This window comes from Pelodiscus sinensis, chromosome 4, assembly GCF_049634645.1.
Source record: "Pelodiscus sinensis isolate JC-2024 chromosome 4, ASM4963464v1, whole genome shotgun sequence".
In the NCBI taxonomy this organism is placed as follows: Eukaryota; Metazoa; Chordata; order Testudines; family Trionychidae; genus Pelodiscus; species Pelodiscus sinensis.
The window spans coordinates 19,807,178-19,822,520 of NC_134714.1; the positions used below are offsets into that span (position 1 = coordinate 19,807,178).

The 15,343-nt window shown below is 41.0% G+C and overlaps 1 protein-coding gene across 5 annotated transcripts in view; it reads right to left on the reverse strand.

Annotated features, from left to right (window-relative positions):
* The window catches only part of TDRD9 (tudor domain containing 9), a 151,675-nt gene that overhangs the window by 20,731 nt on the left and 115,601 nt on the right, over positions 1 to 15,343 (reverse strand). For all 5 annotated transcript variants that reach the window (XM_075926469.1, XM_075926470.1, XM_075926468.1 and 2 more), the window contains 5 exons: positions 14,626 to 14,737; positions 5,599 to 5,811; positions 3,349 to 3,438; positions 2,372 to 2,629; positions 1,721 to 1,870 (listed from right to left, as the gene is read on the reverse strand). In XM_075926469.1, coding sequence (XP_075782584.1) covers positions 1,721 to 1,870; positions 2,372 to 2,629; positions 3,349 to 3,438; positions 5,599 to 5,811; positions 14,626 to 14,737 — 823 coding nt within the window. The remainder of the gene's footprint in view (positions 1 to 1,720; positions 1,871 to 2,371; positions 2,630 to 3,348; positions 3,439 to 5,598; positions 5,812 to 14,625; positions 14,738 to 15,343) is intronic.

The window sequence follows — 15,343 nt, forward strand, 5'->3', positions numbered from 1 at the left end:
GACCCAGTACGGCCGTTCTTATGTCCCCAGAGATAGTCAGAACAACTGGCTCTAGGATGCTTGAAAAAGCTTCAGAATACTGGCTCAGAGGGTGTGATAAGGTGCTGAAGATGAGGCCTGTGTTGGGAACTCAGAGAATCTGAAGAAAAAACATTTCCTGAGGAGCCTCATAAATTAGTGCTGCTACTGAAGGCTGGAGGTCTTATCAGGTCCAATCCATCTATGTAATACTGTGAAAGTGGCCCTGGTAGAGGACAGTAGCAGGGGAGACTCTGCTATCTCCAGTATAAACTGGTCTTCCAGAGAACGTAATCTGGAGAGAGCTGGAAGGCTCTGGTATCCAGAAGACTGAATTGATGCCTACACCTGATATTTGCTTGAACAGTAACTGCAGTATTGGTGAGACTTGAAGAGGAGCATCTCTAACCTCAGCGTCCTGGAATAAGTGATATGATGGTGCTAGGGTGTGGACAGGAGATCTGGGCATCTCTTAGTACCTTGAAGTGTTGCTCAGTACTGAGGTAAACTGTTCCCTGTGTTGTCTCTCAGACTTGTCCACACACTGCTTCTTGTGCAACACCACTGTCGCTCTGCTGATATGGCACCTCAGCTGTAGCCTTTGAGGGATGTGAGGTCTCGTTATGAGTGGGATTTATGGAGTGACCTATCCCCCCCTCAGGCTCTCTGGAAGGAGAAAGAGGGTTCTTTTTCTTAGAAGTCCTAGCCTCTGAAGGAACTGCTGCCAAGAGAGACGCCTGAAATGTTGAGGCTGACGCACAGCAGAGAAGCAGACTTTACTGGGACTAGTGAACACTTTAGGAGCTTCAGTGTTGCCTCTCTTTCTTTCTAGACCTGCCTTTAAATCCCATACCTACCTTACATTTTAGATGGGACAAATAAAAAATAAAGAATAAATTGTATGAGAGAAAAATGGGAAACAGAATCAATAGACTTGCAATTGCTTTGTCCGGAGCCACAGGTGGTTGAAAATGACTGAGTAGAACAGGTCTAAACTTCTTTGGGGACAGGAAGTTTTACTCTGTGCAGGTGCAGCCTGTAAACACTGCTTTGAATTCTCTAGTTGAGTGCATTGGCCCACATGCATTCTATTGTACAGCACCCCTTCAAGGCAAATACTCAAAGAAGAATTAACAGTTAATTTTGGATTTGCCAAAATCATGAACTCTGGATTCTCTTTGGTTAACACAAAAAAGCCAGGATATGCACAACAATTTAAAAGTAAATTTAAAAGCATCTGTACTGCCTGCTTCCCACAGCCTTAGTATTTGGCGCACAAACCGTACATCAATTTTGAACTCCTTTGCCATGTGTTTTTAAGAATTAAAAGCTGCTTTTAAAATAGAGAAAATGAGGGAAGCACTTATTTCCATTAAAAATACAATGTTGAGGATAGAATTGCTTTTCACGTGCTATACTCCAAGTTTAAGTTACTAATATTTAACACGGAAGTCATAAAACCTCAAAACCAGTTAATTCAGTCTTAGTAATTCTTAGAAAATATTTAATCCAGGTCTCTCATTGCTTCACAAATCTATCCTGAAGAATCCTAAAAATTTATGTCGTCTTTATTCATAGCTGAACATGAAGTTAATATTGTTTCAAGTCAGAAAATCAAATTCTGTTGGAAAAATTGCCTTCTAGCTTGGGCACAGATCTAAACCACCAGCTGATAAAGAAATAAAACCATTTCTGAAATTACCTTACAATTTGGTGTACCAAATTTATTGGCCAAAAAGTGATTTAACAACATTTCAATTAGATGTTTTTCCTCCTGTTTTTGTTTTTTTGGAGTTACAGATGCAATCTTATTTTCTACTTGTGAATATAATTCTCTGAGTTCATTGCTTTGCTAAAAAAAAATCCAAAAGAGAACAAATTTGCAAAATGTTCAAACTTTTTAAAACTAAAAGAAACAGTCTATGCAAAAATATTCTAATGTATTTGAGTAGAAAAACAAGTTTCAATATAAAAACAATGATTTGTCTTCCACTAACTCATAAAGCACATAGCAGTATTTCCTGTGCGACACTCAAATTGAAGCATTACATCCTTCACTGGGGGACATCACTATGGAAGGGTCTCAGAAACAGTTCTGCCCCTTGCCTCCCATCCACTATGACTAGTTTAGTATATGCAAACTATTTCAAATACCAATTATATTAACAATACTCTTAAGTACACATGCACCTTTTACAATATAAACTCGTATTTAAGTACTAACCACAGTCAACCCTGCTTAGCTTACACAGATCAATATTTCAGCTCAATCTATGAGGCCACAGAGGAGATGAAATAAATCAGCATTAAGAAACTTAATATGGCAAAGCATTGCTTTTTATTTAATGCATACTTTTGATTCATACGATTCTTCAGCTAGCTCAGCATAGCCTTCTTCAATGAGCATGTCTCGAATGTTCACTTCTTTATTTCCAGAATAACGGTAAACATCCACATGCAAAATATTGTGCACAACTGAATACACCTTCACTATCAGTGCACAACCATTCACTAATGAAGCAAATCTTTGGCTAGCACCATAACTCCACTGTTCTCCACATACAAGAGATTTTGCAGACGGGCGCATCTTGCATATTTTGAATTCTAAAGCCTAAAACAAAATATTAAAGAATGCATGATGAGCTCCAGAAGTGACTGACACATTTTAATTTTCTTATCAAAACAATTCAGGTCACTAACAATCAAAATGATAAACCAGCTCAAGCATAACACTTCCTCCATTAGCAGTATTAAATCCATTATTTTACACAATGAGTTTCTAAGATTGCCATAAAACCACTGGTACAAATCCCATTCTACCAATTGCCATGGTATACACATCTACACCAATGGCTCAAAAACTGGGGGGCATATCCCCCCTTTTTAACATGGGCATAGTCTGGTGGGACAGGGCCAGCACTGCTTCCCAAAACTGCAAGCCTCAAATAGATGAGTGGTGGCAGTAGGAGAACTGATCCCTGCTAATAATCAATACAAACATTGTTCACACAATAACCCTTGACGATTACATGATCCCAAAAAAAAGGCTAGGCACCACCTCTCTACAGTCATATGCAATATGATGCAGGTGCCTGAAACAAGTTGACTTAAATAGGTCTTCTCTTGATGGAACACATTTATACTTCCAAACATACTTTATATATGACTAGCGATAAAGGCTCTCTCATACATTAGATTAGTAAAATATAGTAGCGAATCTAGGAGCATTATTATTTGGGATAGTTTTGCTGACGTTTAAAAAGCCTGAAGCTTGTTGGCCTAAAATATCAATACATTCGTTAAAAAGAAGTAAGTGCTATTAATAATTACCTGAAAAGGAAGCTCTAGAAGATAGTTTGGAATTTCCTTTAAAAGATCTAAAGCCACTCTTGATTTATTGCCATAATCTATAAAGAAAACCTTGGCAACAAAGAGAGGAATGAAAATATTAAATCAGTGGATATTCCAAAGCTCTAAATAAAGTGTTTAGCAGTTGTAAGGTAGCAAGCACACAGCTCTCTTATTGCAATATATAAAATTACTGTAATAGTTACAGGTCATCAGCTACAGAAATATTTCAACAGAATACACTACATAACCAACTTAAAGACAAATATTTATAATTATGGAGTCTTGAATAATGGGTTCCTGGAGGTAGAATATGTCAGAAACAAACTGATCAATTTTGTCTTGCTTATTACTCAGTCTTCTCCCTAGGTTACACATCCATCAATCTAAAAACAACTATAAACAGAGACAAGATTAGGCAAACTTCTCTCCAAGGCAACAGTTCTTGGTCCATACCAATTATAGATTAGGGGTTTTTGGATTAGATTTAAATTTGCATAACCTTACCTCAAATCACCAGTGGATAAAGTCAACTACAGGTTAGACCTCTCTGGTCCAGCACCCTCTGGTCCTGGATGTGGAATTTTGCAGGACCAGAGAAGATCATTTCTGTCATTCCGCTGCCAGTCCCACCCCCTGCCCTGTCTGCCCCACTGAGCTGCCTGGCTTCCCCAGGCAGCCCAACTGGGATAGGCACCGGGTTTCCCCCTCCCCAGCCCAGCTGAGCCATGTGTTGAGCTTCCTGGCTCCTGCCCTCCACCCTCCATCCCCGGCAGCCCAACTGAGCTGCACAGCCAGGCTTGCCACCCCACCCCACACCTATCCATAGCCCAGCTGGGCTGCATGCAGACTTCTACCCCGCCCACACACACACACTGCACCAGGATTCCTCCCCCTGCAGCATGCTGGGACTCTTTGATCCTGGAACATCTGTAGTCCTGCCAGACCTGAGTCCTAGTTTATAGAGGTGTAACCTGTATTTGTGGTCTCTTGATTGTCAGATAGCTGTGTCTTGTAAGGGTGGTTGACAGTCAAGATTACACCCTCACCATCGAGATTAAAAAAAAAAAGTTAGTGGAACAGAGAGGTCCGTCTCAGCTATGCCATCAGCTGTTTTGTCTGTCCATTTGCTGACAGGAAGGGGAAAATGACTGCAAAGATGTGGAGAATAACTGGACAGAAAAAGATCATATTTCATCAACAGATTATGAAATTGCAAGTGGTCTCCTCATTAGTCTATTAAAAATCATACTCACCTTAGGATTATCAGGTGATCCTTGCCAAGAATGGAACACCAAAGTCAAGAAAGGGTTGATAGCTTTTCATGAAATTGCCTCTGATGTTGAGGAGTACCATATCTATAATGAGAGCTCATAGCCCCAGTCATCCTATACCTGTGGCTATGCCTACATCTGAAGTAGTCAATGGGCAGATCATTGGACCAACTCCAGACTGCCAGATGCTTTTGAATTGGCCCCAAAATATTAATCATCATTACTGGTTTTTTTTTATTATTTCTCTGGAGTCTGGACCATCACTATGCCTGGACCAAGAAATCTAGACTACCCAACCTACCCTCAGACCTGATTCAAACCTCAAACAAAGCTTTAACACAACTAGGAGTGGTCAGTTGTAGCTCGATACATAGTTTCAAGGTAGTCAAGGGTTAGGTGTCACTACCACCATGAAAAACAAGGTTTTGAGAAGGCAAATATTTGGGCACCAGGTATAGCACATAACAGTTCTCAGAAGCCAACTTACAAGGACTACACGCTGGCCACTGTTATACCTACAACTGAGAACACATGATTCCATAAAGTTGTAATTTTGATCACTCTGATGAACACATTTACCTTCTTGGTCATTACATACTGACTTTGATTCATCAAGCTGACTTACAATTAAATTATTTGGAGTATTCTTCCAAACTATAGATATTGTAGTTGGAGCATGTTTTCAGCTTTTCATTTGTTACTTCAACACACATTACTACATCACTCACTTTTCCCTATCAAAATTCTCCTTCAACTTTACAAAGTGACAATTTCTCTGTTGTGTTCTGACATATCATTCATTTACTCCAGGATACTTTTGCTAAGGTTTGGTTTTATACATGTGTTTTCTTTATAAAGATTTTGTAATAGTTACAAAAGTATTTCATTAAAAATACGAAGCTACAAAATTGATAATCTAATTACTTAACATTCAACATAGCATAATAAAGTACTATACCTCAGCATAATCTCCAGAAACATACAAGATCTGAGCTCTATAATATCCTTTGTTTTCGAATTCAGTAAACTGTGCCAGACAAACTAAATCAGGATACGGACGCACTGGCAGAGGCATCAAGTCCAGCTGGTTAATCTCAGCAGTAAGCCTTTTGAGAACAGCCATTTTTTTTTCATCTATTCGATAACCCCAGAAATGTCCAACTTCTACCACCTAAAAACACCAGGATATAACTTCCTACATATTTTGAATTTTAAGTCATTTTTATATTCAAAAATGTATTTCACATAATTGTTATTCTTCAATGCTTAGGATTACACAATACACAAGAAAAAATACATTAAAGTATTCCTAATCCTAAAAAGCATTTACAGTAATAGTTTTTAAACTACTGGTACACTTCTTAAATAATTAAGCATAACTTTCACATCTATATGGTAACAAATACTGTAAACAAGAGATTTACTTCATCATATGAACTTTCGGGTAAGATCTGATGCACCATGAGGGAAAGATCAGGCACACTGAAGATTTAAAAATCAACCTATTATGCCAATTTTCATCTTTTGTATTTCTATTCTTTTTAGTTATTTTCCTAAAGAAAGGTTAACTCTCATTAGTTAGGAGCCCTTAAGATGTGTTTTCTTGCAACTGAATACAGGTCTGACAAGAAATTTGGTACTTACTTTTGTTAACCAAGAGGATACACTATATCCACCCACATTTAAGTAATTATAGAGCTTTAATACAACATTTATTCAGGTTCTTAATCCTTACATTAGAAAATTATGGATGATGTACATTTCTTATTTATTAGATGACAATTTTTGTTATCTTTTAGTTTGAAGTTAAAACCCATTTATTAAACAAAGGCATTATTTGCCAATAGTGAAACTAACTGAGTGCTTGTTTCTGGTCAAGTCCTTCAAAATTTTAGGATTAGTGAATCTCATTTCACACTTTGCTTTGATTCATATACTGGAAAAAGAAAAACAAGCTATCCTGCTTTTTTCAACTCCTAACTGGTTTCTAATCTTTGAATTTACAAATTATTGACCTGAAGTAGTAGAATAAACTAAGAAAGAAATTATTTTCTTTTAACCTACAGAAGAGGTTACTGCTGTCAACAGCTAGGTTAGTACTTCAGCATTCCTTTGTTCCAGGGCTTAGCCAGTGACTTCCAGCAGTTTAGTGGTTTGACTCTCTTTAAAACTTGAGTAGCAAAACATGTACTAATTGAATATTTAAATTACTTGAACCGATTATAGTAATGCTAGGCATTAACACAGGTTTCTCATATTTTCACATTTAAATAAATGTATTTAGTTTAACTTTTTAAAAATCTACTTTTTATTTTAAAAAGTCTTTCAGCCATAGAAGCTGGTCTCTTCAAAAAAAATCTTCAAGGGGTAGCCAACTTAGTCTGTCCAGAAAAAAACAATAAATGCAAAAGGTAGCACTTTATAGACTAACAAAACATGTAGATGGTATTATAAGCTTTCATGGGCACAGCCCACTTCTTCAGATGACCAGAGTTTTGAGTTTAGGATGTGCAGACTCAAAATAAATAGGAGAGAAAGGGGGGGGGGGGGGGGAAGGGAGGGAAAAAAAGAGGGGGTGGGAGACCAGGAGCAAGAGGGAATCATTAAGTATCTGAAGATTGGGTAGTTAAAACAAAGCAGATAAGAATCGAAGTCAATTGAGAGTAGCGTTCCTGACATAGGCGTCTACACAAGAACTGTTTGCACCTTAAACAACTATTAAGTTGATAGTGCCCCAATCATCCTTAATCATAATTGAATCCATTAGCATATGAATTGAATTTGCGGATGAACTCTAATTCCAACGTTTCTCTGTGTAACTGGCTAGTAGAACTGGTCTTTGTCTTTATCTTGTCACTGCCTTGTCCAGAATCCTCGCTAGCTTGGTGACAGCACAGTGAGCCATGAACATGTGGATTGACAATCACATTGCAGATCTACAGATATCCTGGATCAGAACACGAGCGAGGAATGTAGCAGGTGATGAATACCATTTTCGTTGAGTATGACGGGCAGCAGTGACATGCCAGGTCATAACAAACTCTGATGCAAAAGGTGTTTCATTTTCAGATTCTGTGCTTAGATACTGAGAGGCCCTTTATCCTGTCAGCAGTCACAACAAAGAGCTGGCTTGATTTTCTGAGGAGCATGGTGCATTCTAGGTAAAAGTCTAGGGCACTGGACATGAGCCTCCTCTCCTCACTGCTGGCATCTGGCTTAGCATAAGACACCAGAAGGAAAATATCCTTGTAGACTTGGAAGGATGACACCACTTTTGGCAAAAAGGTCAAGTGGGGTCAGAGCTGAATCTTATAGAATGCATTTATAGAATCTTACAGCATTTATAGAATGCTGTATATGGCAGTTCTGATGTCAAGGCTTTAAGCTCTAACACTCTTTTTTTCTCTTCTGCCTTTCATGGAAGCATTTAAAAACAACCGAGGAATCTCTCTGAAGGACGGCAGGTATGGATAGTGATAGGTCTGCTGTTGTTACCTGCACCGCCTGTGCCATGTTTGTCTTCCTCTCAGAAGATAGAAGGGATTTCATCTGCACTAAGTGCAAGCTGGTCGCCATTTTGGAAGAAAAAATTAGAGGACTTGCGGCCCAAGTATCCATCAGAGAAGATGAAGATTTTCTCAATAGAAGGCAGCACAGCAATACTTAATACTGCAGGCAAAGCAAGCTGTACAGGACAAGGAAGAAAACTGGCAGCATATAATCTTTAAAAGAAGAAGACCAACTCACGTATCCCCCATTCCTGTACAGGTAAGTAACTGCTTCAGGTTGTCTGCATAGGCACTACGGTGTAGAATGCTTTGACAGGGACCTCTCAGGGAAGAAATCAGAAAAAAACATCATCTACCAGAAGGCACAGGGTGGGGGTTCCACGCCCCCCCCCAAAAAAGAAGACAATGGGTGGTGGTGGTCGGAGACTCCCTCCCAGGAGGGATGGAGTCATCCATCTGCCATCCAGACCTGGAATCTCAAGAAGTGTGCTGCTAACCAGGAGCTCGAATTCAGGATGTGACCGAGAAACTTCCAAACTGATCAAAACTTCGGATCGCTATGCCTTCCTGCTTCTCCTTGTAGGAACTAATGATTTGGCCAAGAATGACCTTGAGTGGGTAACTGCAGATTACGTAGTGCTGGGAAGAAGGATTAAGGCATTTGAAGCTCAAGTGGTGTTCCTGTCCATCCTCCTTGTTGAAGGAAAAGGTACAGGTAGCGATCTCAAATTGTGGAAGTAAATGTGTGGTTGCGCAAGTGGTGTCAGAGAGGGGGCTTTGGTTTCTTCGACCATGGAACTCTGTTCCGGGCACACGGATTGCTAGGAAGAGATGGGATCCATATAACCAAGAGAAGAAAGAGCATCTTCATGCGCAGGCTTGCAAACCTAGTGAGGGCGGCTTTAAACTAGGTTAGTTGGGGGACGGTGACCAAAACCCTGAGGTAAGTGAGGAAGTTGGATAATAGGAAGAAATATAAGGAGGAAGGAGCAACAAAGGAGTACCCCTGATTCAAATGGAGAAAGTAGGGGAGTCAACTAGTTATCTGAGGTGTTTGTACACAAATTCAAGAAACCTGGGAAACAAACAGGAAGAATTAGAAGCCCTGTCCCAGTCAAAGAACTATGATTTGATTGGAATAACAGACTTGGTGGGATGACTTACAAGACTGGAGCACTGTCATGGAAGGGTATAAATTGTTCAGGAAGAACAGGCAGGGGAGAAAAGGAGGAGGAGTTGCTCTGTGTGTAAGAGAGCAGTATGATTGCTCAGAGCTCCAGTATATAGAGGGAGAAGAGTCTGTTGAGAGTTTATGGGTTAAGTTTAAAGGTGAAAGCAACAGGGATGATGTTGTGGTTGGTGTCTGCTTTAGACCTGCGGATCAGGTGGATGAGGTAGACGAGGCTTTCTTCAGACAACTAAGAGAAGCTTCCAGATCAAAGGCCCTGGTTCTCATAGGGGACTTTAATCACCCTGATACCCCTGTTGGGAGACCAATACAGCAGAACACAGACAATCCAGGAAGTTTTTGGAGAGTGCTGGGGATAACTCACTTGATACAAGTGCTGAAGGAACCAACCAGGGGCTATGTGCAGCTTGACCTGCTACTCACAAACAGGGAGGAACGAGTAGGGGAAGTAGAGGTGGTGAGTGGCAACCTGGGAAGCAGTGATCATGAGATGGTAGATTTCAGGATCCTGACAAAAAGGAAGAAGGAGAGTAGGAAAATACACACCATGGACTTCAGAAAAGCAGACTCTGACTCACTCAGGGAATTGATGGGCAGGATTCCCTGGGATACTAACATGAAGGGGAAAGAAGTCCAGGAGAGCTGGCACTATTTTAAAGGAGCCTTATTAAAGGCACAGGAAGAAACCATCCCAATATGCAGTAAGAAAAGCAAATATACTGGGCAACCATATTAGCTCTTTGATGAGCTTAAACACAAAAAGGAAGCTTACAAGAAGTGGAAACATGGAGAGATGACTAGGGAGGAGTATAAATATATTGCTCGAGAATGCAGGGGAGCTATCAGGAAGGCGAAAGTGCTATTGGAATTATAGTTCGCAAGGAATATGAAGGCTAACAAGAAAGGTTTCTACAGGCATGTTAGCAATAAGAGGGTGATCAGAGAAAGCGTGGAGCCCTTACTGGATGAGGGAGGTAACCTGGTGAGAGATTATGTGGGAAAAGCTGAAGTACTCACTGCTTTCTTTGCTTCTATCTTCACAGATAAGGTCAGCTCCCAGACTAATGCACTAGGCAATGCAGTATGGGAAGGAAGTGTACAGCCCTCAGTGGAGAAAGAACAGGTTAAGAACTATTTAGAAAAGCTAGACATACACAAATCCATGGGTCCGGATTTAATGCATCCAAGGATACTCGGAGTTGGCAAATATCATTGCAGTGCCTTTGGCAATTATCTTTGAAAACTTGTGGAAATTGGGAGAGATCCCGGATGATTGGAAAAGGGCAAATGTGCCCATCTTTAAAAAAGGGAAGAAGGGCAATCCAGGGAACTACAGACCACTCAGCCTTAACTCAGTCCCTGAAAGAATCATAGAGGGGATCCTCAAGGAATACATTTTGAAGTACTTGGAAGAGGGGAAAGTGATCAGGAAGAGTCAACATGGATTAAACCAAAGGCAAGTCACGCCCGACCTATCTGATTAGCTTCTATGACAAGGTAACTGGCTCTGTGGATATGGGAAAGTCAGTGAATGTGATATACCTTGACTTTAGCAAAGCTTTTGATATGGTCTCCCACAATATTCTTGCAGCAAGTTAAGGAAGTACGGATTGGATAAGATGGATAGAAAGCTGGCTAGACTGTCGGGCCCAATGGGTAGTGATCAATGGCTTGATGGCAGGATGGCGGTCGGTTTCTAGCTGAGTGCTCCAATGTCCGGTTCTAGGATCGGTTTTGTTCAACATCTTTATTAATGACCTGGATGAGGTGATGGCTTGCACCCTCAGCAAGGTTGTGGATGACACTAAGCTAGGGGGAGAGGTAGATATGCTGGAGGGCAGGGATAGGGTCCAGAGTGACCTAGACAAATTAGAGGATTGGGCCAAAAGAAATCTGATGAGGTTCATCAAGGACAAGTGCAGAGTCCTGGACTTGGGACAGAAGAATCCCAAGCATTGTTACAGGCTGGGGACAGAATGGCTAAGTAGCAGTTCAGCAGAAAAGGACCTGAGCATTTCAGTGGATGAAAAGCTGGATGTGAGTTAACAATGTGCCCTTGTAGCCAAGAAGGCGAATGGCATATTAGGTTACATTAGGAAGAGCATTGCCAGCAGGCCTACAGAAGTGATTATTCCCCTTTATTCAGCTCTGGTGAGGCCATATCTGGAGTACTGCATCCAGTTCTGGGCCCCCCACTATAGAAAGGATGTGGACACACTGGAGAGGGTCCAACAGAGGGCAACCAAAATGATTAGAGGGCTGGAGCACATGACCTATGAGAAAAGGCTGAGGGATTTGGGCTGATTTAGTCTGCAGAAGAGAAGAGTGAGGGGGGATTTAATAGCAGCCTTCAGCTTCCTGAAGGGAGGTTCCAAAGAGGACAAAGAAAGGCTGTTCTCAGTCATGATGGATGGCAGAACAAGGAGCAACGGTCCATGTTCTGTTGACAATCATTTTGGTCACCCTCTGCTGGACTCTCTGAAATATTCTTTCTATAGTTGGGGACCCAGAACTGGACATAATACTCCAGATGTGTCCTCACCTTGGCCGAATAAAGGGGAATAATCACTTTTCTAGATCTGCGGATAACGCTCCTCCTAATGCAATCTAATATGCCATTAGCCTTCTTGGCTACAAGTGCACACTGTTGACTCATATCCAGCTTTTCATCCACTGTAATCCCCAGGTCCTTTTCTGCTGAACTGCTACTTAGCCATTCAGTCCCCAGCCTGTAACAATGCTTGGGATTCTTCCGTCCCAAGTGCAGGACTCTGCACTTGTCCTTGTTGAACCTCATCAGATTTCTTTTGGCCCAGTCCTGTAATCTGTCTAGGTCATTCTGGACCCTATCCCTGCCCTACAGCATATCTATCTCTCCCTCTAGCTTAGTGTGATCCAAGTGATTAATAAAGATGTTGAACAAAAGCGGTCCTAGAAGCGATCTTTGGGGCACTCTGCTAGAAACCAACTGCCAACATGACATCGAGCTGTTGATCACTACCTGTTGGACCCAATAGTTTAGCCAGCTTTCTATCCATCTTACAATCCATTTATCCAATCCATAGTCCCTTAACTTGCTGCAAGAATATTGTGGGAGAACGTATCAAAAGCTTTGCTGAAGTCTAGATATATCACATCTACTGACTTTCCCATATCCACAGAGCCAGTTACCTCATCATAGAAGCTAATCAGATTGATCGGACACAACTTGCTAGTGGGGAATCCAGGTTGACTCCTCCTGATCACTTTCCATATGCCAGTGTCCTGATACCTCAGGTGAAAAGAAATGAACAGAGTCTGATCTCCCTGTGGATTCTGTATATTTGATATCAATCTTTACAGCAACTCTGACACACAAGCTGTGCCATAGCTTCTCAATCAGTATTGTAGCTGTGGAAAAAATGAAGGGAGGACAACCTCCTGTAAGGCACGGTAAGGACGACTTACCTTGGGCAAAAATGTTTGTGTAGTTCTTACCAGCCTTTGGGTCATCATGGAGCACACAGTAGGGTCTTCCCAGTTCTGAAACTTATCTGATGGACAAGATGCCAACCAGAAAATAGGTTGTGGCACAAAGATAAAAGTGAGAGAGATGCTAGTGGTTCACAGGGATGAGCTCTTAGGACCTTCCAAACCAATCTTTGGTCCCACTTTGGGAATCTTGGTGAGATATGCATCTGCTAAAAACACTGAGGTTAGCGGAAGTCCCTTTGATACAGGGAAATCACAATCTGGAACTTCATTTTCTTCATGCATTTATTGAATCTTTTCAGATTGAAGATGGCCCTGACTTCACAAAGCACTCGCGAACAATGAAAATGGTGGAATCAGAGCCTGAGAAGCATTATTCTATTGTTCACATGTCCAAGAGATGAGAGATTTCATTCTGGACAAGCTTGCACTAAGGGTGCTGGAGACAGGCAACTAAATGAAGAAGGGATGTGGTAGAGACCTTATCTTGAGGAATATCCATGGCGCACTAACTCATTCATGTCTACAGTAGAAGCAACCGTCCCTCTGAAAAATGGGCAATTGTGCCTCCCAAGCTCAGATCTTCACTCATCATCATAAGGAGCCTCTGAAGGCTGTATGAGTACCTCAAGTTTTTCCACACACACTACTCCAGTGTTCTCCCTAAGCATGTGTGTTACCTTTCCTCTGAAACTTCTGTGAGGAAGAAAATGAAAGGAGCATTTCTGTCTGATTGTGGATTTGGATTTCCTTCTTGCAGCACAAAGTGTGAAGTGAAAGGACTATTTAAGCCTCATTTTCAGCCACTATCTTGTCCAATTTATCTGCAGACAGAAGAGGTTCTGTGAATTTAGTGGAGCACACAACTCGTTTAGAGTATCTACAATCCAGGGACAAAGCCATACATGTCTCTTGCATGCCGAGGTAAATACCATGGCATTAGGAAAACATGAAGTCAGGTGTCTTTTTCCTTCCTAGTTTTGGAGCTCAAAGACTTGCAATTCACACATTTACTGGGAACGTGCATCTCTCCTAAACAACTGAGACACTTCAAGTCGCCATCTGAAGCTGGAATTGCTCTCTCCCATGAGGGGCAGTATTTAAACCTGGATGAGCCTAGCAATGCCACAACCTATAACTAATAAAGGTTCAAACATGTAAACAAACTAATAGCTATTCAACTAGTAACTAATAATACTGTATTGTAGCTAAGTAGCTAATGCTATTCAGAAGGCTGCCACTTCCTTGGAATTGAATACAAACTTGATCTCCATCTCTAAGCCATGAGGTGATGAGATGAGTTGAATGGTACTGGGTGTCCTGCCCTTATATGCCCCTCATAGTATAGGATGAGGACTGGGGAGTACATGCATGCCCTGCAGACATGGATGGCCAAAAATACACTGATCTCTAACCTGAAAAGCATGTGCACCGTCAGTAAGATGGGCAAATGGACAATCACACAAACGAAAATGTAAGGTTACATAAAAATTGTTTGACAAATTCTATCTAGTTAAAAATTTATTAGCTTCTTTAATTTCACTTCCTGTTTGTTTCCACTAGCTTTCAAAATGTACTAGTGGCTGTAAAAACACACAAGAAGGCATAACCCATGCCTTATAATTTCAAGACTATTATTTGTGGTCAAATATTTTAAATATGAGATAAGTTTCTTATTTCCCTAAATTATCCTTCTCCATGAAAAATGCTGCAAACCCCTCCTCCACTATTTTCAATGTTTAGCAGTGCATGTGTGGAGGAATCTTTAAAAGACTTATTAGATATAGTCAGCATTTTAATGACAGAACTTTCGTACCTCTGTGACACAGATGGACAAAGGAAGGCTTGCCACTGTTTGTGACTGTTCTAAAGCACCAAACGAGGTTTGCATAGGCTCTATAGTCTGCTTCTGAAAATCCACATTTACTCTAAAAAACATAATTGAATACAAAGTGAATCCTTCAAGCACTATGTGATGGTTCCCCCTCTCCCCCAACCCCTGCTTTATGAAACTGACTTATGGACACAAATGTTCATAACTCGAAGATGCTTTGGATAAAATATCTCATGTAACCTATCAATTTTAATGTCACAATCTGCTGGATCTGTAGATCTTATTTTGGTGCATGTATCACTCTTGTAAGTAAAATTAGGGTACGTCTACACTGCATCCCTAGTTCAGACTAGGGATGCAAACGGAGACAACCGAAGTAGTTAATGAAGCGGGGATTTAAATATCCCACGCTTCATTAACGTGATCTCGCCGGCGTGCAAAAAATGAGGAGTAATGTTAGTTTGGACTAAGGGCTTTAGTCCAAACTAACGTGTCCCGGCGCGCACTTCCTGGTTCGAATCAGCTGTGATTCGAACTAGTGCGCCGGCGAGATCACGTTAATGAAGCGCGGGATATTTAAATCCCCGCTTCATTAACTACTTCGGTCGTCTCCATTTGCATCCCTAGTCCGAACTAGGGATGCAGTGTAGACGTACCCTCAGATATGTGGTGTATGGAGTGGTTTATGGTTTTAAATGTG